Here is a 25392-nt window from a genome sequence, read left to right on the forward strand (position 1 = left end):
TTTGGGGAAAAGCAACAGACCATTTTCTCAATGGCAATTTCCTGTTTTGCTTTCAAAAACATTCTTCTTCTCCCACAACTGTGGTAAATAACAAAAAGACAGAAATTGAAGTTTAGAAAGTGGGAGTTGCTCCAGTAAAATATTTTTTTCACAAGGCTTTAAAACTTTTGAACTTGACTCTAAGTCTTAGTTACGTAGGGACTTTTGCAGTAATCCCTCAGGCACAAACCTCCACCCAGAGTGGAGAATGGTGGTGTTCTTCCCTCCTTTACAATAATTATAATAAAACAGCCCCATGTATTTCTCATGGACTTCTAGAGCAGCACGGTAAAACACTTGGAAGGGCCTGAGACCTCTTAGCCTCTTGCATTGGTTTCTCTTCCTTTCCTGCTCTCCTGTCCCCTACTTCTGCTCTCTAGTCTCACTTCCCAGAACACACTACTAACAGACAGTTGTTCTCAGAAGTGGACCCCCACTAGCAAGTCTACAGAATGGAATTCTGGAACTGGATCAATCACCAGTAGACAGGAAAAAAGAAGGATCCTGAGATCTGGGATAGTGACATGTGGAGAGATGAATCTGAAAACCTTAAACCTTCAAATTTTCCTGAACCCTCTGGGGTGAGAGAAGCACCTTCTGCCCATTGCCACTGCTGCTTCTTACATAGAGACCTGAAAAGTCCTCATTTGAGGAGGAGGATGCTTGTCCTCCTGAGATTTGATTCCACTTCCTCCCAGGGCCCATAGACCTTTAACTGAAATGAGGTAGTAAACAAGAGCCTCGGGAAATAACTCTATTCAAAATTACAAGACCTGGCTCATATTAATCAGCAGGAATCTTTCAGGTATTGGATCACAGACACAAAGGCTGGAGAGGGGGAAATTCACTGATAAAGAAGCACTGTCCTGTAACTTGGGACTTCATTCTTGATATGACTGTCTTTTTATGATGACAGTCTTAAATGTGTTGCTGGCATAGCTCTTGAAGGTTAGGCTTTCAGTAGGTAAAGTGGACATGCTGAAACTGCATTGGCAGAGTTTTGAGGAAGGAGCCTAGGAACTTGAGAAGTGGAAATGTGATAGTGGATGACCATGGAGGGCTCTAGCACCCAACACTTGATTATGTTTCCTTGGAAGGCCCAAAGGCTACTCTCTCCATGAAAGCATAGGGAATAGGAAGAGGCACCATCAACTGTGAGAAGTTCCTTGGTGATTTTCCTCTGTGGGATGGGTAGACAGGCTGGAGATACTACAATGAAACTAGGCTTACTGGTTCCAATGGGAATAATATGATTCCAGGGTGGCAGAGATCAGGTTCTGAGAGTGGCAAGGTACACATATGATCATAATGGGAAGGAAGGCCAGACGACCTTACTTCACAGAAATCTGTGCTGATGCACAAATAGGACCTTACTATGAAGTTCTTATTGGTGATATAGAAGGGCAGGGGGCTAGTGTGTTACTTGACATGTATTTCCAAAAGAAATCCAGAGATGGCAAGTAGAAGGTTGATGTCAACTTTTAGAATGGGGCAGTTCTTCACCCAGTTTTGAGATCTAAGTTAGTTTATAACCAGCATCACCTTAAGGAAAGATCCTGCAATACCACAAGTATTCTTCAAATGCTTTCTAAAGTGATCTGTGACCACTTACCAAAGTAAGCTGCAGGAAGGGATATGGCTACAAGATCTGAGCTGACACTGATAAACTGGGGACCCCAAAATGCTGTTGTGGCCACCTGATAGAGTACTGTCTGAGACTGGACCTTATAGGTCTATAGATCCACCCTTGAGATTATTTCCTCCACTTTCAAGTTCAAAACTGAGACACAGTCACTTAGCAGTTGGCAAACCCTCACATTGGTCCCATGAGTAAGAGTCAATATTACAGAAAGGTCCAAATAGAAGCCTCTGAAAATTCTTCCCCTCCTTCAATACAACCCTAGTCAAAACAGAAGCAAAACCATGTTCCAGGAGAAATTAATATCACCATTAGGACACAGAGGTGGTAGTCCCTATCACATCTTCACACAATTCACCTGGCAGACTACTATAAACTCAAGCAATTCATAGTTTCAGTTTCAGCAAGAAGTGGTATCTTTCAGTTGGGCCAGATGTGGTATCTTTCCTGGAATACATACACATAATTTCTGACATTCAACATGCAAACGTTGATCTAGTGAATGTGTTCTTTCCAAATCCAGTCATCAAATAGGATGGAAAAAAGTCCATTTTCTCATGGAATAGACTGGTTCACATTTACTCTCTTGCTCAAGGTTAACTTTCTTGCTGTCTGTATGGTCCACAGGAATGCTGATTTCTTGATATTCCACAGAATATCATCCTGCTCAATTATATTGATGACACCATGGTAACTGGAGCTTCTGGTAATTGATTTCTAGTGAGCAAAAATGGCAAGTGCTCTGATTATCCAATGAAGACAGATATGTGCTAGAGAGTGGGAAAAAATCTTCCAGGGAATGGGATAGGGGTGATGTTCTAGGAACTTAATGGCCTGGGGCATACTGAGACAACCTCTTTTTTAAAAAAAAAATTTTATTAACTTATTTATTTCTTCTAACTTGTTATACATGACAGAAGAATGTATTTCAATTTATACTATACATATGGAGCACAATTTTTCATTTCTCTGCTTGTACACAAAAGGAGTCACATGAGACAACCTCTTTAAATTGGCAATTGTTGCACCTTGGATCCCCTACCATTAAAAAAGAGGGATTGCTCTTGGTGGATCTTTTTGGATTTTGGAGGCAGTATAAATAGCCCTTAGGAATACTGCTGTAATTTGTCAAGTGATTTAGAAGGCTGCTAACATTTCTTTAGAACCCAGAGTAAGAGAGAACTTTGCAGAAGGTCAAAGCTTCCCTACCACTCAGAACCCATAACTCAGTGTGTTAGGTCATACTGGAGGTGTCCAGCTCCTGGCATGCCATGGTGCCTTAGTAGAATGAGCACCTGATCATGAGGCAACAACACTGGCAGTCTCTTTACAAGGTAGATCCAGCCTTGGCTGCTGCTGAGTACTCAACATACTAATGGCAAAAACTCAAGAAGAGCTGGTCGTGGTGGTGCAGGCTGATAATCTCAGAGACTTGGGAGGCTGAGGCAGGAGGAAGGCAAGTTAAAGGCCAGCTTCAGCAAGTTGGTGAGAGCCTGTCTCAAATAAAAAATAACTGGGGTGGTACATATGGTACATAATGGAATATTAGCCATAAAGAAAAATAAAATTGTGGCATTTGCCAGTAAATGGATGGAACTGGAGGCTATTATGCTGTTATGGTTTGGATGTGAGTGAGACAATGCAAGAAGGTTCAGAGGAGAAATCATTTGATTGTAAGAGTCATTAATCCCCTGATAGGGATTAACTGAGTCATAACTGAAGTGGTAGGGTGTGGCTGGAGGAGGTGGGAATTGGAGCGTGGTTTGGGGTATCTGAAGAGTGGACTCTCTCTGCGTCCTGATCACCATGTAAGCCACTTCCCTCTGCCACATTCTTCTGCCATGTTGTTCCTTTCTCACCTTGAGCCCTGAAGAATGGAGCTGGCTATTTATGGATTGAGACCTCTGAAACTGTGAGCCTCTACAGTTCTGCTGGTCGGGTCCTTTAGTCACAGCAGTGGCCAAAAAAGCTGACTGAAACACATGCTAAGTGAAATCCAGAACAACCCAAGGCTGAATGTTCTCTCTGATATGTGGATGCTGACTCACAATCGGCAGTAGGGAGGGAGGAGTGTAAGTTCACTGCAATGAACAGGGGGGTATGGGAGAAGGGAGAAAGGATGGGAATGGGACAGACAGTAGAACGAATCAGACATCCACATCATGTACAACCACAAGAATGGGAGTTATATTCCATGTATGTGTGATATGTCAAAATACATTCTACTGTCATGTACAACTAAAAAGAACAAATAATAAATAAATTGAGGATAGGAAGGGCAGCAGAATAGACAATATGATTGATGTAAGTACATTCCATGTATATATTATATATCAAAATGCATTGTACTGTCATGTATGACTAAAAATAATAATAATAAATAAATAAATAGATTAATAATTCAATAATTAAAAAAAAGAAAATAAAAAGAACTGGGGATATAGTTCAGAGGTAAAGTGCCCCTGATCAACTCCCAGTACCGAGAGGGGGGGGCAGGAATAAGAAGAAGAAGAAGAGGAAGGGGGAGGGAGAGAAACCAACTCCCCTCCCCCCAAATCAATAACCTCAAACTGAGTCCCTGACATATGCTCTTCTTTAATGAAACCGGCCACAATGTGGATGAGAGAGTAGTTTTTCTTTAATGGAATTGATACTAACTCTAGAGATGGGTTGTACCTTTCCTGCTTGTACCATAATCCCAGGGTTTAGCAAGAGCTTTCTTTACTGGCACAGGGGTTCACACATGAGGACAAGGGACACATTTCACAGCAAAGGAGACATGATAATTAGCATATATCATGCTATGGTTCTACTTCATAGCTCACCAACTATGGGTAGCCAGCCCAACCAAACAATGGAATTTGTATTCATTACCCTTCAGGGATATGCCCATTGAGCCAGCAGTCACCACATGGTAACGTGTCACCAACAGCCAGTAGGTCTTAGAACCAGGAGTGAAAGTAGGATTGGAGTCTCTCATCACCACTACCAATGATCCACTTGTGGAAATTATCCCTAATATTCTTACAAATATGGCAGGTTTTTTTGTGTACTTGATTGGCCACTGGAAAACCGCAAATACGCAATTAATATCAATCAGATAAATCAATCTTAGGACTTCATAGTACATTACAAATGATGAAATACTATGCGGCTGTTGAAAAGGGAATAAGGCATATATTTATGCATTGACTTGCAAAAATGTCCAAGATAAACTACTAAGTATAAAAAGGAAATTGCAGAAGAGTATATATTATATATAAAATATGATAGTATTTTTACCTGGTTTGTAAGGTAATATATGTCCCTAGACAAACAAAGAACTCTTTTAGAGTGATACACAAGAAAAAGATTGTTGGAAGGAGGATGAGAATGGGGAGTAAAGGGCAAGGGAGACTTTTTTTTTCACTTTACATTCTTCTGTACTTTCATGTTTCTGTTTAATTTTTTTTTTTACATAAGCATATACTGCTTTATCATACATATGGGTTAAAATTATTTCCTTAAGTCCCTTTGCTATGTTAAAAACCTAGTTAAATATTTTAAAGTTAATTCAGAGCCCTAGTTAGTAGATCCCTGTTGTGTGTGGGGGGGTCTATTTTTTTAAAAGAAATTTTATTTATTTTTTAGGTGTAGATGGACACAACACAATGCCTTTATTTTTATGTGGTGCTGAGGATCGAACCCGGGTCCCACCCATGCTAGGTAAGCGCTCTACAGCTGAGCCACAATCACAGCCCAGGGGACTATTTTTTTTTTAATATTTATTTTTTTTAGTTCTCGGTGGACACAACATCTTTGTTGGTATGTGGTGCTGAGGATCGAACCCGGGCCGCACACATGCCAGGCGAGCGCGCTACCGCTTGAGCCATATCCCCAGCCCAGGGGGACTATTTTTAATAAGAAAAAACCTCTATTTAGATTATTACTTCCATCTCCAGCCTAAAGGAAAATATTTCTCATTTTCCTTGGTGTTGCTGAGGAGTCCTTCTATAACACTCTTGATAAAAGAGACTTCTTAACTCACAGTTCCTCCAAATGCCAAGAATCCCCAGGGAGTCACTGTGGCTAGCGTCTTTCTTGGGTGGATGGCTAGAGAAGGAAAAAGGTGAGATAATGTGGACTGGAGGACTGAAAAGCTGGATCCACTGGGTGGAGAGCTCGGGCCAGGGGGCTGTCTTAGGTTGGCTGGTGATCACCGGGAGGGAACAGAATGTGCCAGGCTGCTCCTCTGGCCAGAGACCTCTAATGAATTCCTCTCCAGCACAGGCTAGCAATGCACACAGTGGGATGCTTGACCTGTTTTATTGACTAATAGAGTAGGTGAAGTGTACTAGGAAAGAGGTAACAGTATAAATGTGAGCACAATGACAGATAACACTGATGCAGCCAAAAATTAATGCAGTAACGTACTGATAGACATAAAGAAAATAATTTGTTTGGTTTTTATATGTGGCTGACAGCATCAGTTGGTTGAGAAACTCCTACCTTTCTTTCATTGTCCCAACAGAAGAGAGCGATGAAGTTCAAAGATTTTCTACCTGGCAATTTTATCCAACAGTGTTTTTACTCAAGGGCTTTCAATGTTAATAAGTAACAAAGAAGGTTAAAAATTAGCAAGAAAATATGTCCGTTGAAAGCAAATTTGTGGCCTAAAACATTAATCCTGCCAAATATAACGGTGAATTAAACATTTTAAAAAGTTAAAGTGAAAGACACATGCCTGGCCCATTTGGAAAATTTTCCATTCTAGCTGGGTGCATGGTTAATGCTGTAATACCAGGTACTCTGGAGGCTGAGGCAGGAGGAGTGCTGGCCTCAAACTTTTGATCCTTCTGCCTCAACTTCATGGGGAGTAGTGATTACAAGCATGCACCATCATGCTCAACTGGTTTGAATGTTTTATAATAACTATATGTAATATTGGCTATCTATCTAGAAATTTTATTTGTGAAAAATAAAAATAATTTAAGTGGTCAAAAAGCAATAATCATATATAATTATTTGTTTTTTATATATATATTTGTTTTAAATCAAACTGAATTATAAAATCATTTATTCTGAAGTTTTGGTGATATGTTTAGCACAGCAAGGTCACTATAGCTAGAAATAATTTATTATATATTTCTTTAAAAAATTTTTTTAGACATTGATGGACTTTTATTTTATTCATTTATTTGTATGTGGTGCTGAGGATCAAACTCAGTGTCTCACACATGCTGGACAAGTGCTCTACCACCAAACACAACCCCAGTCCAATATATATTTCAAAATAGCTAAAAGAGGATTTTAAGTGTTCTCACCACAACAAAATGATAAAAGTTTGAGATCACAGATATGATACTTACCTTGACCTGATCATTCAATAATATAAACATAATTATAGACAATTGTTAATAAAAACTTTACAAAACCCACTTATTCTGACTCCTTCTGCCCTGTGCTATTTCATTTTCTAGAGTCTAAGGTGTGTGGCAGGACCCGTGTAGAAGATTAGGACGAGGACATCTCCCTGCAAACTGGGGGTCTTGAAGGTAACAAGCCAGCTTGTTGATCTCTGCTTCTTTTGTTCTTGAAGTATTTACAAGGCAGCTTTATCACTTAGGAGTTCACTATATAGCAGGAATACAATCTTCCTAGATAAACACAACTGTGAGCTAAGCCTAAAATATCTTCCTATAAACAAACCAAAGTCTGTTACTATTTGCAGTTTGTACATTATCTTGTAAAAACAAAATTAAACAGGTCTCCACTTGTTGAACAAATAGAGAGAGATGATGATAAGGGACTGTTTGGTTTCTATCCTTGTGGGCAAGGAAATGTTCTGCTTTGTCTTCCATGCTGTTGACAACCAGTTTACATAAACTCCTGACATCCGTCTATACCATCTATCAGTAATGAACATTAACGGCCAGATCGCTGCTAATCTGTAATGACAATATCTGCATAGAACAAGAACTGCATGATTCAAAGGCCCCAAACTGGCAGCCTGCAGGCCAAACAATATCTGCATATGTGTTTTATTGGGACTGAATGGTGTTTAAAACTGTTTAAAAAAAATTAATTGTTAGTATTTTAAAATCAGGAGATATTATTATCCCTAAAAGGTCTCTGGGGAAATGGCTGATCACAGGGGTGGGGATGAACTTGGAATATTTTGTTGTGCTGCACAATAAAGAAGTGCTCAAAGAATGATGGACATCTGTCAGGATACTGGAGCAGGATCAAAGTAGCCCCACATGGCCAAACACATGATATTATTCAAAAAGAATAATATTGATAAATGTGGAGTAAAAAAGAATTCATGAACCACAGTGATATTAAAAAACATGTGTTGTGAGGGGTAAAGGAAAGTTCTTTACAACAACTAAGAAGTAGAAAGAATTATAGAAAAATAAGTGTTATAATAACTGATTGTAATTGATTCAGGCAAAGACCATCAATAGATATTAAAACCACTAGGTGAAAGTTTTATATAGAAAGATAGACATTAACTAACAATATATTAGTTTTTTTATATTTATTTTTTTTAGTTGGACACAATATCTTTATTTATTTATTTTTATGTGGTGCTGAGGATTGAACCCAGGGCCTTGCACATGCTAGGTGAGCACTCTACTGCTGAGCCACAACCCCAGCCCTATATTAGTTTTTATACATTTTTATGTTATTATACATATAGTTTTATAGCTATTATTGGAACAATAAGATAACAGAGCATAGACTATATTAGATAAGATTATTTGAGTTGATTGAGTATGGAAACCACAAAATGGTTATATAGAAGAATGTCTTTGTCCTAAGAGTTTTATGCTAAATATTTAGGGAGATGATTCAGGGGAAAAAAAGTGTGTGTGTGTGTCTGTGTGTGTGTCCGTGTGTGTGTGTGTGTGTGTGTGTGTGTGACAGAGAGAGAGAGAGAGAGAGAGAGAGAGAGAGAGAGAGAGAGAGAGAGAGAGAGAACATGCCAGAGAAAGCCAGAGCCAGAGCAAGAAAAGGAAATGTAACGAAATTCTAATGGCTGATGAGTGAATGTAGTTAGGGCCACACAGATATTCATTGTATTATTCTTTACACTTTTATCTATTTTGAGTTTTTTTTCCAAAATAACAATTTTATAGAGAACAGCCCAGGACTTTTACATAAAATTAGAATTTTCTGGTCTTTAAAAAAGACTGCGAATCCAGCACCCTGTGTTCATGGCTCAGAGAGCTGAGCGGTGGCTAGTCACTTCAGAGATGTTCCCCAGTCTCCTCCTGTCAGTCTTGTCCTACATTTCACACACTATGGTACGACTGTGCTCCCCACAGATACTGGAATGTGTAATCTCCTATAACAGAAAATGCCCAACATGGCTAAAACTATTTATATAGACACATGCTACTAATCCATTTAAACTAACCAAGTGAATGATTTGAAGAAAAGGGGCCCCTTTTAGGACTAATTTTTTTTTCCTTTATTTTGCCAGGACTAAATTCTTAAAGATGCCACAAGATTTCCCATTAAAGTTTTTACTGCTTTCGGAAATATTCCTTCCCAAATAACATTGGGAAAGCAGATGCCTTTAAAAATTATGAAAGCTCTGATTAGATTCTAGCGCTAGGGAACAATTTGCATGGCCCTCTGGTAGCATTGAGTAGAATGGGGCCCTGGCACATTGAGTGAAGCACTTAATGCTTTGTGTTGAATCACAGGGAACTTTGTCGATCCTGCTCCTCACAGTGCACGCCTATCACCAGGATGGTACTTTGCCCAGTAGTATTTGGGATCCAATGTTTGCAGACAGTGAGCCTCTTAGGGAGGCTGTGTGAAGTGCTTTCCCTCCAGCACCTAACCTTGGGGACAGCCCTATCTTAAAGTCCAGCCTTCCTCCTTTCCACCTGTGCTCTTCTCTCTCCCAGTTACTGTCCTTTTCGACCTTCCCTCTTCTGCTCCTGCATCCTTGAAGCTGTCTGACCGCTATTAGAAGTTTGACCCAAGAGCACTCTGCTCGCCTCAGCTGAGTCAGCAAAGCAGTACCCAACAGAGACATAAATCATGGAGATAAGCTGGGCCAGGTTCCAGGAGGTGTTGGAGCTTGCCCAAGGTCAAATGACTGCTTTGGGTGGAATCAGGCAAATTCTCAACAAGGTTCTGGTCCCTGTGCAGCCACACAGCCCTATGAGGCTATTGGAAGTGGGGTGACAGGCAAAAAGGAGCAGTTCTGAACATTCTGCATGCTATTACTGTTCATGATTAATTAGATTCAAATGACAGCATGTTTCTGGCCCACAGCACACACAGTCTCAGTTGCCCACACCACAAGTATCTTTTTTCATTCCCCCACTCAAGGGTTTTGTTTGTTTGTTTTGTTTTGTGGTATTGGGGATTTAACCCAGGGCAAGCTACCTCTGAGCTACATCCCCAGCCCTGTTTTTTTTATTTTATTTTGAGATATGCAAATTGCTCCCTAGCACTAGAATCTAATTAGAGCTTCCATAATTTTTAAAGTTCCTGTCTTAGCCTCCCAGGTTGCTGGGATTACAGAAATCTTTTATATATTTTTTCCTAATCGCTGGACCTAAGAACATGTAATGCCACAAATACATTGGGTATCTGTCTAGGTACAATATGTACCTATATACTTGCTTCATACAATAACAAGGTTCGATATGTTTTGCCATCCAACTCCAATGACTAATTTTCCTCCTCTTAGCAGTGATAGTATTCTCATTTAGAATGCGTGTATTCTATTGTAATATTTATAGAAAAGTTTTAAACATTTTCCCCCATGTTTATTCTCATCCTTGTTGGTGGCAAACCATAACTTTCTGCCTCCTAAAATAATCTATAGGGCTTTGCAATGAGAGTTGAAAAGAACCACTGTTCCAGTGAGAATCTGCACTCAGACTTCACGAAAGTCATGAATCTCACAGGGAAGGCCCTTCAGAAGCAAGGACAAAGTCACTGGAGAATTCAGAGTGCAGTGCCCAGTGTAGTCATGGTTCTAATGTGTGAAAGTAGCAGGGCGTGGACTTGGGACAGCTGCATTCCAGCTTCCTAACCAGGATGATTTGGTAAATCATTAACCATCCTAAATGCATTTGTAAAACGGGATAACAATATCTACCTTCTACGGTTGTTACTAGTGTAACTCCTGCACCCTAGGTAATGTTACTTGGCAGTTTGTCCAAGTCTACTAGGTCACCAGCCCCTACCTGCAAATGAAAAATGCGATTCCTCCTCTTTGTTTGTCTTTGAGAGAGCTGTCACAGTGTCCTAGAAGCTGCTTCCAGCCCTTGACTGACATCTATTGATCTACTCTAATGCCCCCTCTTCCACCTGCCACAGGTAGAAGGTCACCCAGGCATCCATAGTGGCCCTGTCCTATCCTTGACCTCTTACTCCCCTAGGATAATCGATTCTCTTCACCACTGCTAGATGGAATAATTTCCTTCTTCTTCCAATAGTTCTACCATTTTCACTCCACAGAGAGAAGGTTCAGGTATCACAGGGGCTTGAGGTCTTAGTAAAACAATTATTCTCAGAGGGCTGGTTTGTGTTTTTTTTTTTTTTTTTTTTTTGAACCACACAGACCTTTCCTTGCTGACACACAGTCCCCAGGGGCTGGGCTGAGTTTGAGTATATTCACCTGCTTCATGATAAAACAGTGCCCAGTTCCCACCACAGGCCCTGTGATGACTTCAACCCATCATGCCTGACTTTTTTATTTAAGGTGATTTTCCTTCAGAGACCTTGTCCCTCCCTGTATTCTGGCTTCTCTCATGACCACACCATCTCTCATCCAATATATTTAAACCCCAAGTAATGGAAAGGGGTTGAAGTCCTTCCTGTAGGGCTCATGTGTCAGATGCACTTCAGAGGATGTCATATACCCTGGTGAAAGAAGTTCTACACTCATAACCTGGAGCCAGCTATAAGGTCCTGTTACATAAAGATGAAGGACAGCATATATAAAGAATCAAGTATTTTCAAATAAAATGAGGCAGCATAATCTCCTAGGTGGTTTTTGAACTGGTCTTTTAATATGCTGTTACTTTTCTTTTTGGTTATGGTCCTGGTTAGTAACTCAAGGTCACAGCTCCAGCGATTCTCTTCCCCCTACACTCCTACAACATCAACTTTTCTCTCTATTAGATTGATACTGCTAGCTATCATCTCCTACCACATCCTCCATTATTCTGCTCCAGACACAGTGACACATTAGACACATCAGAACATGCCTAGAACATGCACTTGATCCTACCTTGGGGCCTGTGAACTTACCAGTGCCCTCTGTCTGGAATGCTCTTCCCCTAACAGCTGCGTGAGTCATCCTGCATTTCCTCCGGGTCTCTGGTCTAATGCCATTCATAAAGGCTTTTCCTAACCACTATGTAAAAAGGCAAGCTCCCCAGTTTGCCTGCTAGGCTCTTGTCCTCCTTTAATTCTTTCACTACTTGACATATAATTATTTGTTTACTATTGGTGTCTCCTTACTAAGATGTAAGTTCCTGAAGGCAGGGACCAAGAACAGTACCTGGTACCAGGCAGGAGCTCTAGAAACACCTGCCAAATGAGCATATGTCAGTTCTCTTATGCACAGGTGCCACACTCAAAACGCTGACTGAATGAATTTAATTCTTTCCTTCTCTTTACAACAGAAAGTAAGCTTGTAAAAGGGTAGAATAGTTGCTGTGAGCTCAGATGTTACAGTAAAATTTAATTATTGCCATTAGAATAGTACTTACTTTGTCTCTAAAGTAGACTGTGAACTGACTGAGATTAAGTTGAAAGACAATTATTTGTTTTTATTTTAAGACTGATTATATAACCTGGAAAATTATGATTCAAAATTGAAAACACTAAAAAGAGTTGACTACCGTAGGACCTCTTGGTGAACAGTGAATTATAATTAGTTTAGGAAATAGTTGAAGAACGAATATTGAATTTGTTTCATGAAAAAGAGTCACACCTTTTTCCCCTAAATAACATAATAATATTATTTGAAAAGTATTTCTAATTTTCAAAAAAAAACTCTTCCAAAAATTCTTAGTAAAATTGATTTCTCAATAATAATTATCAGCCTGAAAAGCATTTACCAATGGACAGCTACACCTTCACAAGTGCCTTCCACACTAAGAGTGTGAAGCATTGTGGACATGCTGCCTTAAAAACTGCCATAGTAGCAAAGGAAACAATCAAGATCATGAAGAAAGAGCCTATAGAATGGGAGAAAATATTTGCCACCTTCACCTCAGATAGAGCATTAATTTCCATCATATCTAAAGAACTAAAAAAACACTAAATAAACAAACAAACAAACAAACAAAAAACCCACCAAATAACCCAGTCAATAAATGGGCAAAGGAACTGAACAGGCACTTCACAGAAGAAATATGTGTGATCAACAAATATATGAAAAAATGATGCAGTCACATCAATGTTTATAGCAGCTTAATTCACAATAGTTAATTAAGCTATTAAACCAACCTAGGTGCCCTTCAACAGATGAATGGATAAAGAAAATATGGTACATATACACAATAGAATATTACTCAGTCATAAAGAAGAATGGCTTTACAACATTTGCAAATGGATGAACCTGGAGACTATTGTGCTAAGTGAAGTAAGCCAGTCCCCAAAAGCCAAAGGTTAAATGTTTTCTCTGATATGTGGAACCTAACCCACAAAGTGGGGGTGGTTGAAGAGAAGGAAGGGGAGATAGGAAAAGGAAAGACAGTGGAATGAATCTTGACAATTTTCCCATATACATATATGAAAATAACACAGTGAATCCCACCATCATGTACATCCACAAGAATAAGATATATACCATGCTTGTATAATTATATCAAAATGGATTTTACTGTTATGTATAACTAAAAAGAACCAATAATTTTAAAAATTTGCCAAAATGCAGCTATGCTCAACTGATCCCTTCTACCAGGGCTAGACCCATGGTCCAGCAAACTCTTTACACCCCTTCCTACTTGTTCCCAGCTTTCTTCTCTCCCCTTGTCCCTCTGGCCTGTTAATACCTACCAGGCATCTTGGCCAAGACTTTGGGGTTTCTACCTGTGTTCCCTCAAAATACTGAGCTTTCTATTTATGCACCTTTTCTGACAATATACTGCCTGCCCTGAATGCCTTAGCTCTCATTCCATGCCAACATAAAACATTTCAAAGTCTGCTTCAAGCATGCCTCCCAACAATCTATTTTCATGATCCAACAACATTTAGAGAGTTCTTGCCAGGCCTGGGAACCCACGGTGAGTGGCACAGGCTCGACTGATTAGGAACCCAGTACATCAGGAGTGAGAGTCGTGAGGAAATCCACCTCACCACCCTTCCAAGAATTTTGCATCTGAAAAGGAGGGTGTACAACCTTAAATAACCATTATTTTAAGCATCTGTCCTTCCCTGGATCACTCTTCCCTTGTCACACAGTTGCACAGCTCAGAACACTGAGGTCATCACTGTGTAAAACAAAGGTAAAGGCCACTCTGTTCAGCATGTCACATTCTAGACTGTGATTTGGATTGCATTTACATGAAATTTAGAAAAGAACCTCTTTCCATTAGAGGAGAACTACTTTTGGTTGTAATGAATACCACTCTCCCTTATCATGTTCTCCTAGTGTGAACTAGGAGATCAACACTGAAAAATGGATTGCTTCACTTCTTTTAGAGAACAGGACACTATGATGCTTTAACAGTGTATATGCGTAAGGTGTAATGAAATCCTGTAGATGTTCAGGTTCCGGGGCTCAATCCCCAGCACTGCAAAAATAAATAAATTCAAGAATGGTAGCAAAAGTGAGTTGTTTTAAATTCCTACACTATCCAGTGTACTAGCTGTTGAAAATCCAGGTCCACAGGTGATGTGGGAGAGAATCTATTGGAAGGAAACATAAAATAGTCCACAGCATTTCTAAAAGTGAATACCACCTTACCACTTAGCAGCAGCTATGCTTCCCGGTTCCTTACATAATTATTTACTTGTGCATAGACATTCCATTTGTGTCACTAAGGACACAAAGCCATGAAGTCAGGAGAGGTACCCACAGCCCAACATTACAGGACTCAATATTTTTCTAATCCCTGAAAATTCACTTTAAAGAAAAAATGAGCCAGACGCGGTGGTGCACTCCTGTAATCCCAGTAGCTCTGGAGGCTGAGACAGGAGGATCGCCAGGATTCAAAGCCAGCCTCAGCAACATTCAAGGAGCTAAATTCAACTCAGGGAGACCCTGTCTCTAAATAAGATGCAGAATAGGGCTGGGGATGTGGCTCAGGGGTCGAGTGCCCCTGAGCTCAATCCCCTTAACCCCCACCCCCACCCCCCAAAAGTGAATCAATTACCTTGAGCATGCGGATTTCTCGAAGGGCGATTTTCTTTATGACAGGGTCATCTTCTGATTCCAGAAACCTCTTGATGGCCACGATCTGACCCGTGTCCCTGTTTCTGCATTTGAAAACAACTCCGTAGGATCCTTCTCCAATTTTCCCAATTTTTTCATACTTCTCCATTACAGAGGAATAAATCTTCTTAAAATGGTTTCACATAGCCTTTCAACGTCGTTTATGAAATATGGGCACGAAGGGACTGCACTCGAGCCCCAGGCAGGTAGGGGTCGTGGCAGAGGACCTAGAACAGAGCAAGGGCCCTGGTCCTGGAACCAAGGGGGACTCAAATCTTTAAAGCCCGCCCCCGCCCCGCCCCCTGCAGCGGCCACGCGGTGAGGGACGTGAGCCTAGAGGCAGTGGCCTTCGGTAACCCAATTTTAACCGCCTATGATATACTCTGCCACTTAAAATGTAACCCACCATCCTAAAACGCGCCGAGCTGTAAGATAATCTTTTTAATGTTATAGTTCATCCGATCCAAGACACCTGAGCTGGCTGGAGGAGCGGGAAAGCTCAGGGCTTCCCCGGTTCTAATTTCGGGTCTCATTTCTCTGCGGCAAGAGGACACCTCCCGGTTCCCCGCGGGGGAGGCCGCGAGGTCCCGCGGCCGGAGACCTCTGGGCCTGCAAGGTGTCCGCACGCCCACGCCCCGGGCCTCTGCGCGGGCCCAGCAGCTCGGGCCCGGGACTCGTTGAGCTCAGCCTCCTCTCGCGCTCCACTGCAGCCGCGCGGTGGCAGGAGGACGCCACCCGCGCGCGGGAGCCTTGCCACTCGCCCCGCGCAGCCTCCGCGGCGCCACGTGGCAGCCTGGGCTCCCCGCACCCCGGCCCCGGGGTGAGCCTGGTTCCTGGCCCGGGACTCACTGCGCCACGGATGCCAGGCCCTGCTCCCGCCACTCGGTCTCCAGACTCGCTCGGCTCGCGGCGGGCCGGGCCCGCGATCCCTATGGGAACCGGCTAGTCTGGGCGGGGCCGCCGCACCCCGACTCCTCTCCTACCCGCCCTGTTCCTCTCGGGAAGAGCTGTCCTGACAGTGGGCCTGGGTCCCTGCATGTCCCGCCCGCAGAGATCCGCAAGACGGCGAACTCCTGCAGGTGGTGGAAAACAGGACACTGTCACCTGGGAACACCCTGCACCGGGAGCCCCCGCCTGTGAAGTCTGCACTTGCCTGGGAGAGTCGGCTCCGTGGGCTCACACTCTTTGGTGTCCCTGCTAACTTGTCAACGCTTTGAGGACAGCGACTGTGTTCTGATCAGTGCATCAATGAATGAATGAGAGGGCGAAAGGGAAAGAAAATGAAGATAGGATGGCTGAAATTGGCTGAAGTCAGCACACCCCTCCACTGGCAGCAAAGGTTCCACTGCAGTCGGGCTTTCCCATGTGGAAGGTGGAAGTTTACAGTTTGGGGTTTACCTGATTTAGGTTTCTTTTTTCCATCTTTCTCCCAGTTGGGCGCCTACTGCTCAGATCTGAGCACAATGGTGGACAGTTGATGGATATAGGGAAATCATGAAATAGGTAAAATGCCAATCGGCCCACCCTCTCAACAGTTACCATTCACCCCATTCCGTGCGCCCACCAGGAGGTCGATGCTTGCCTCAGAAGCAAGACCTCCGGGGAGAAAATTAAAACACTTGTCTATGAAACAGGGGGCCAGCCCCATACCAAGCAGCATGCTACCAAATGCCAGTCTTAGTGGGGTTCAGGAAGGAGCTGGAGCTGGGAAGAGAGGGTTTTGTGGCTGGCTGGAAAATGAAGGAGCATAAAAATTGGGTCCAGGGATGGCCTAGAAGTGGTCTGTAGACCTCCCAGAAATTCAAATGACAGCTACCATCGATTTTTTTTTTTTTTTGTCTCTTTAGCTTTGCCTTTTCCAGAATGGCATATAAATGAACTAATACAGACTACAGCCTTTTGAGAATAAACTTCTTTCAATTAATAGAATGCATTTGAGATTCATCCACCGGGTTGCATTTATCAGCAATGCTTTCATTTTTACTGCTGAGTAGTATTCCACTGTATAGATGTATGAATATTTGTTTATCTGTTCCTGGTTTTCAGTGATTGTATGTCAAGCTTCTGTAAACCTTCATGCATGACTTTTTGTATGATTATACACTTTTATTTCTCTTAGGAAAATACTTAGGAGGGGACTGCTGGGTCATATCATAAGTATATGAGTTTTTGTAAGTCACTGCCAAAATGTTTTCTTGAGTGGCGGTATCATTTTACATTCTTGCCAGCAATGTTCCAATTACTCTACACCTTTACCAGCATTTGGAATGCCAGTTCTTTTGATTTTAGCCATTCTAATAGGTGGGTAGTGATATTTAGTGGTTTCAGTTTGCATTTCTTTAATGATTAAGCCTTATTTACCATTTAGGTGTTTTATCACTTATGGATTCTAGGAGGTTTTTATAAATTCCTTGTGATTTCTGTGTAGACCACCATGTCATCTGAAAATAGGGATAATTTTAGTTCTTCCTAATCAGTATTTCTTTTATTCCCTTTTAAAATAACCATGGTGAGAGCACATATCTTGTCTTAATTGCTCATCTTAGGAGGAAAGCATTCAGTCTTGCAACATTAAGTAGAAATATTAGCTGAAGATATTTATTTTTGTGGGTATTATGGTAGACAGCTTTTAAGAGGGCCCTTAATGATCCCTGCCTCCTGATATCTGTGCCCTTTTATACTCCCCTTCCCTAGATTTGATATAGGAAAAGAACATGCCAAAAGTGATGAAATATCTCTTCCGAGATTAGGTTACAAAAAGACTGTGACTTCTCCCTTGGGTACTCTTTTGTGGTCTCTTGTTCACTTGCTCTGAAGGAAGCCAGGTGCCATGTTGTGAGCTATTCTATGGAAAGGAACTGAGAGAGGCCCACAGTTAGGGAAGAATTGAGGCCTCCTGTCCAACAATTCCATGAGAAAGTGAATGCTACCAACAACTATGTGAGTGAGCTTGGAAGTGGATCTCCCCACTGCCACCTCTCTCCAGTGAGTCTTAAGATCTTGAGACTGGAGTCCCAGACAACAAGTTAAGTTCAACCTTGTGAGAAACCTTGAGCCAGAGGCACTTAGCTAAGTCATACCCGGATTCCTAACCTACAAAAGCTGAGATGAATGTTTGCTGTTGAGTTTGGGGGTAATTTGTTATGCAGCCATGTATAACTAACACAGAAGCCTTTTATCAGGTTGCGAAAGTTATTTTAATTCCTAGTTTGCTTTGATGTGTTTTTATGTTAGTTTTTTAAAATCATGAAGGAATATTTGTCAAATTCTTTTCTTAGTGGTGGCACATGCCTGCAGTCCCAGCAACGTGCAAGGCTGATGCAGGAGGATCACAAGCTTCAGTAACTTAGTGAAACCTGTCTCAAAAAATAAAAAGGACTAAGAATATAGCCTAGGATAAAGCCACTCTGGGTCCCTAGGTTCCATCCCAGTACAACAACAACAACAACAACAACTTAATCTATATATCATATTATTTTTCTTATTAAGTTTGTTGCTACAGTAAATTACACTGATATTTAAAATGTGGATTCAGGCATGGTGGTACACAGCTGCAATCCCAGTGGTTCAAGAGGCTGAGGCAGGAAACACTTTTGAAATCATTTTAGGAGATCAGCATTACCCTGATACCAAGAATAGACAAAAAAAAAAAAAAAAACTATAGCTCAGTATCTCTCAGAAACATGAATGTGAACATTCTCAATAAAATACTCCAATTCCATTCAACAGTATGTTAGAATGATAGAATATGATAAATAAGTTGGGTTTATCCCAATAATGACAGGCTGGGTCCATATATATATATTTCCTTTTTTTGGCACTGGGGATTGAACCCACGGGTGCTTTACCATTGAGCTACCTCCCCTGTCCTTTTTATTTTGAGACAGGGTCTTTGGCTAAGTTGCTGAGGCTAGACTTGAATTGTCTTAACCTTGCTTCTGTCTTAACCTCCTGAGTCTCTGGGATTATAGGCATGAGCCACTGTGCCCCAAGTTATTTTCCTTTGAAGTACCACTCCAAAGGCATCACAGAAATCTTGATATGTTGTATTTTTATTTTTATTCTGTTCAAAATATTTTCTAATTTCCCTTGTGACTTTCTGCTTGACCCATGGGTTATTTTGAAATGTGTTGTTTAAATTCCAGCTATTTGGGGATTTTCCAGATATCTCTCGGTTATTGAGTCCCAGTTTAATTCCAATGTTTTCTGAGAACTTATTTTGTAGGATTTAAATTCTTTGAAATGTGTTGAAGTTGGTTTTATGGCCCAGGATGTGGTCTACGTTGGTAAATGTTTCTTTCTGACAATTAAATGTTTTGAAATGAAATGAGAAAATCAGTGTGAATTTCTCCAGAGCTACCTTGTCTGAAGTTCATACCAGGTTAAATAAAGTTAGTTTGGAAAATTAACTTTATGGACTCCACAAGGTTCAGTACCCAAGGAACCTGGGACAGTGCCAAGCCCAGCAGTAGGAAGAGCAGGGATCGGGGTGTGCCAGCTGTTTATGCCCAAGCAGGCAGTGAACCAGAAAGGTGGCGTGACTTGCAGCTGTGAGCTGTTTTGTTCCGGGGAGCTGGAGCAGAATATCAGAGAACAACTTTGAAAGGGAGACAAACAGTTGATGTCACCATTTAGCAAGAGACACCATTTAGAGACAAGACATGGCCTCTAGACTGTCAAATCGACAGTCCTTTCAGTTGGCAGGGCTGTAATTGGTTTTAATATCAAAGAAGTTTAACTCCCGGGAAGTATAACTCTTGGGAAGCTGAGAAATGGTCTGGTATGTGGGTTTTTTTTCCTCAAGCAAGTGCAAAGAACAGTGAAACCATATTATTTTCCACTTACAGCAGAGCTGTGTAATTAGAATACTTTGGCATCTCTAGAGTAGCACAAACAGTACTGTGGTATTTTAATTATTTAAGGAAATAATAAACATTCAGCTGAGTAACACATGGTAACAGAAGGAGTCTAGAATTCGGAGTCAGAAGACAGGATTTACTTCTACCCTCTTACTGGTGTTTGATCCTATGCATGAGAATCAATGTCACCAATACAATAACTACAACAACTGGTTCAGGAGTGCCAATCTGGAGGCAGCCACTGTGCTAAACATATTTTACACCCGAGCCTCACCATAACCCTAGGGGATAGACATTTGATAAGCAATATCCTCCTGAGGTTTCAGATGAGAAAACTGAGTTACAGGGGACAAGTAAGTTGTAAGGACACACAGCTAGTGGCTTGTGAGGGAGATCTGGAATGCAAACTGTATGCAGAACAGTTTGACTCCAGAAACTGGAGTTACCTAATGTCTAAAGGTGACTGTTGGGATTTTTTCAGGACATTGCAAGTTGACTCAAAGTACTTATGATGTATACAACCTTAACATCCCCTTCTTTTTTAAATCTGCCTGGAAGAGGACTCTTGTCATTATGCTTCCTTCTCATGGTAGTTTAGCAACTTGGTCTATGTGCAGCTCCAAACTCAGGAGAATAATTGACCTCAGGTTAGGCAGAATACTGGCACCTTGGCCACAGCTTATCCAAGGGTAATGCTCAATTATGTTTCCTATAAGGAAAACTCGAGTCATGAACATTGTAAAATGATACTATAAAGCAGCTTGAGGAAATATTTGAATTTATTTTTCCTGCTTTAAGTGGATTTGGAAAGGACATTATTTGCAGTGTACATACAGATAATAGTTAGGGGCACTTATGTTTCAGGCTCTATATCTACATTCTCTCTAATATTTATAACAATCCTACAGGGATTTATTAGCAGGTAGCAATTCTTAACTGCTGCATTTTATAACAGAAGAGCTGAAGTTCTGAGAGGTTGCTATCAGGGTCCCCCTCCATCAGGGGCCAAAGACAGGTTTCAAAACCAGCCCCACCCATATCCCAAACCCATACTCTGGCAGAAGAGAATAACTAAGAACACCTTGAGAAAGGTCTGTCCTCACGTGTTAAGGAGAGCTGGAGGTAAGCAGACTGGCTGCTCCAATCCCCGTAGGGAGCAACCTAAAGAGAAGCTACATGCCAGCCCAGGTCTTCCCATAAGTCATTGCTGGAACATTATAAATCCAGGGATGGAATAGCTTTCTGCCTTATCTAGAGATAGTAAAGACTAGCAAATCAATGTAAATAGTGAGAAATCAATTTAGATGAAAAAAGGCCTATTATGCCTGACTTTATATAGGGGTCTAGTCAACAAATAAAATGTTTAAACCCTTAATGAACATGACCTTAATTCTTTTTTTGTGTGTTTTTTCCCCTTTACTTACTTATTGTACTGTACACACAGTAGCCAGTCTCTTTAAAGCACTTATTTTTTGTTGTTGTTTGTTTTTGCAGTCCTGGGGATTGAGCCCAGAGGCGCCCTACCACTGAGCTATAATCTTCAAACCTACTTTTTATCTTGAGGCAGGGTCTCACTAAATTTAATTGCCCAGGCCGGCTTCAAATTTAGGATCCTCCTATCTCAGCCTCCTGACTAGCTGGGATTATAGCTTCTTAGTGTACTTTCTATTTTCTTGCCTAGACTGATATATTTGATTCAATATTTTTAGAAAATGTATTCACACCTCTTTCCTCATTCTTAGAAAATTGGCAGATACATTTGCAATTTACCTGTACTTTGGAGATACTCCAAAGAACAAATTTTCTTAAAGTGATACCCATGGCTGAGTTATTTCATTACTGATTTACAACATCCATAATGTTTATTATATTATAGTTTGATACAACAAACATTTACTAAACATACAGTTCCTAATAGTATGTGTCAGGAATTCTTAGGGCCCGTGCTTTAAAGAAATGTGTTGTTGCTCCTTATTCTAAAGAAGGAAACAAACTCACTTAGATAATCATAACTTTAATAAAGGATACACAAGAACTTGTGGGATCTGGAGATTTCTGAGCTGGATTTTAAGGAACTTAAGTGGACATTGTTATCCATTGTGGGTTTCAGAAACCACACACTGAGGAATAATTATATACTTAACTGCTTGACACAGAGAGTCAGTGCTTTTTATAGAGCATTTACAAATCAAGGATACCCTGGCAGGTGTTCAATGACCCTCATAGGGCTCTGGATTCTCTTCTGCCACAAGAATCATCATCACAAGATAATCATAGGGAAGCAGCTAATCCAGGAAGACTCAGATTTGAGAAACATGACCAGGATGAAGTCATATAACCCAAATTAAATGTCACATTTAGATGTGCTAAATTTCATACTTACCGAAATTACTGAGGAAAGAATGTGTGGCTCACTATTATAAAGATTTAAATGAACCATTTTGCTCACCTGTGGTGAGTGGTTTTGTTTCTCAAAGCTTCACCATGTTGTGGTTTGTAACTGTAGAGTGTGAGAAATATTCTGGTGATCTATTTTCAGAATATAGAATTTATCCTTAAGTGTAAAATTGGGATGTAAGAAAGGCAGCCAGAGGGGAATACAGCAAATGGAAAGTTACGCAATAGCACCACAGCCTATGGATTTCTTTAAATAACCAATGAACCATTCTGAGCTCCTCAACCTATATCTAATCATAACTATAGCTCTTCCTTTTGCCCACTCCCATTTTAAAATTATCCAATTGCATGGATTGTAACCCCAAGCTCCTCCTATCAGTGTAAGGGGCAGAAGTAAATTTTGCTTGCTGAGCTACTTCTGGGTATGCTTTTGATTCATCATGACCCCCTGGTATTTCTAACAGTGGGACATCTATCTGCTGGTTTTACCAGCTCAGCATCCATTTCTCCTTCTATTAAGAGTTCAACATCTATTTCTTCTACTTTGGACATCCGTCTTGGTGGGACTGTCCTTCAAGATACCTCACCTTCCCTGGCCAAGGAATAACCAAAACTATGTCAAGCAGATTCTCCTTCCCAGGAATCTGAACCTTGCACAAAAGCATAGTGAAGAAGTCTTTTGGAGTGGATTCTTCCTGAGGTCCCAAAGGGATCTACTCTCAGCCAGTTCTTTAGCTTTTTCTTTAAGGGGACTGTCTGGATTCAAGCAGACAGACCTGGGGTTGAACTCAACTTTTCCAGTTAACCAAATATGTGTGGTAGCTATGATGTGCACTTAACAGTTTTCTCTTTGAGAGAGAACATGCTGCAAATATATTGCTTAATCTTGAGAATGTTCCTCAGCATCAGCCCGGCTCTGCCTTGGCTGCTCCCAGCTGATGACTTCAGTTCATCACTGCAGTCCCCTAATAGGCCAGCTTTGCTCTCAAGCTCACCACTGACTGACCACAAGGTTCTCATAGTTGCACTGGAGTCTGAGTCTATCAAATTCTTCCTTCTCATTTCACATGTCAAATCTTTGCTGAGTCTCCCTACTTTACTTCTGCTCCCCATCCCTTTTATTCTTCAACAAGGTGTTTTCCCCAAATTAATCACATGCACTTTTGAGTCCATCTTGATATGTGCTTCTGGGGAACCCAATCACCAAAGTGACAACCACTAGCCTCTACAGGAAACAGGAACCCCACTATTGTCATTATAGGATTAATGTGAAAGTTAAATATTTCCCCTAGTACAGGTCTAGATACAGGGTCTTTTAAATAAGCATATTTATTGAAGTACATATAGAAAAATGCATAAATCATGTATACAGCTTCTATCACAAAATGAGAAGGAATGGAACAATTCAAGCACCTTGAAACATCCCTTTATGTTCTTTTTAATCATGATTCCCTCATTTGCTCTTGAAGATAAATGCCACCCTGATTTCGAACACCATAGTTTTTGAACTTCATATAAATGAAATCATACAGAATACTTTTAATGCTAGACTTTTACACAGAACATACATTTTGGGGAACTGAAAACCATGTCATTCTGAATATTTCAAACTTTTTGATTGTTCTGCTGCCTTTTGAGTTGTGACTACCATCACAGGTTATCTATCCTTTCTAGCATTGATGAATGCTTGAGTTGTACTTAATTTTTGGCAAGTGTGAATAATGCTCTATATACAGTCTTGTATACAATATTTGGTGAACATATCTTTTGGGTATAGAGATCTGTGACTGTAATTTTTGGGTCTCGAGGGGTGTTCAGCTTTAGTTTTTAAAATGATATCAACTTATACTTGTACCGCAGTGTCCTAGAGTTCAGTTGCTCCATATCCTTAACACTACATATTGTCCTTTTTCATCTTAGCCATTTTGGATTGAGTCGCACAGTAGTTTCATTTCATAATGGCATTGCTTTAATTTGCATTTCCATATTCAACTTCTTTAGTTGAATAACTTTTCAAGTGTTTATTGAAATGTGCTCTTCCTTGATTTAAACATCTTCGCTCAGGTATATTTTACATACCATTAAATTCAGTCATATTAAGTCTATGAATCTTTTTTTTTTTTTTTTAGTGAATTTACAATTGTACCACTTTCATCACAATTTAACTTTCGAATGCTTCCATTATCTCAAAAAGAAATTTCAGGCCTATTCAGGTCACTCCCCATTTTTAACCCCTGCTCTGTACAACCATTAATCTACTTTGTCTCTAAATAGATGCACCTTTTCTGGACATTTCATATAAACGGAGTCATTACAACACGTGCTGGTTTCTTTCACCTAATTTTGAGTTTCATGCACATTATAGTATATACATTGTTCCTTTTTACTACTGAATAGTATTCTGAAATATGAGTGTGCCTCATTTACCAGCAGGTGGATATTTGGGTTGCTCCACTTTTTGCCTTTTATGAATAATACTGCTATGGATATCTGCAGCCAAGTCTTTGTGTGGTCATGTTTTTTCTTGGGCTGACTGGTAAATAAGAAATTGTCACTGTTTTCCTAAGTGGATACGCCATGTCACATTCCTGCTAGCAATATACAAGCACCCATGTCTCCAATCTCACCATACTTTTTGTCTTCTTCATTTTAGTCATTTTGCTGGGTAACACTAATTTGCAGCATTGTTTTGTTTGCAGTGGTATTGTTTTAATTTGCATTTCTCTGGCAACCAATTAAGCTGAACACACCTTCACATCATTGAGTACCTCAACATTATATTTTGTGGAATTATGTTCAGAATCTCTTGTACACTTTTTTTCAAATTGGGTTTTTGTCTACTGATTTGTATAAGTTCGTTACATCTGCTGGGCAGATCTTTTGTGAATATATACAATATAAATCTCTTCCATTCTGTGGCTTTTCATTTTTGTAAAGTTGTCTTGGATGAACTTAAAAAAAATCAGCTTTTTTTTAAACAGCTAAAGCTTAATGTTCTGTTTAAGAAATCTATGTGCACTGAGTTCATGAAATTACTATTTTCTTTTCAAAATGCT

At 40.5% G+C, this 25392-nt stretch overlaps 1 protein-coding gene across 2 annotated transcripts in view; it reads right to left on the reverse strand.

The window, feature by feature from the left end:
• Window positions 1-15958, reverse strand: part of Cdkl1 (cyclin dependent kinase like 1) — a 52447-nt gene extending 36489 nt beyond the window's left edge. For both annotated transcript variants that reach the window (XM_026391045.2, XM_026391044.2), the window contains exons 1-2: window positions 15930-15958; window positions 15022-15307 (exon numbers count right to left, since the gene is read on the reverse strand). In XM_026391045.2, coding sequence (XP_026246830.2) covers window positions 15022-15189 — 168 coding nt within the window. In that variant the 5' untranslated portion in view covers window positions 15190-15307; window positions 15930-15958. The remainder of the gene's footprint in view (window positions 1-15021; window positions 15308-15929) is intronic.
• Between the last annotated feature and the right edge of the window lie 9434 nt (window positions 15959-25392).

This window comes from Urocitellus parryii, chromosome 6 (assembly GCF_045843805.1).
Source record: "Urocitellus parryii isolate mUroPar1 chromosome 6, mUroPar1.hap1, whole genome shotgun sequence".
Classification (NCBI taxonomy): Eukaryota; Metazoa; Chordata; class Mammalia; order Rodentia; family Sciuridae; genus Urocitellus; species Urocitellus parryii.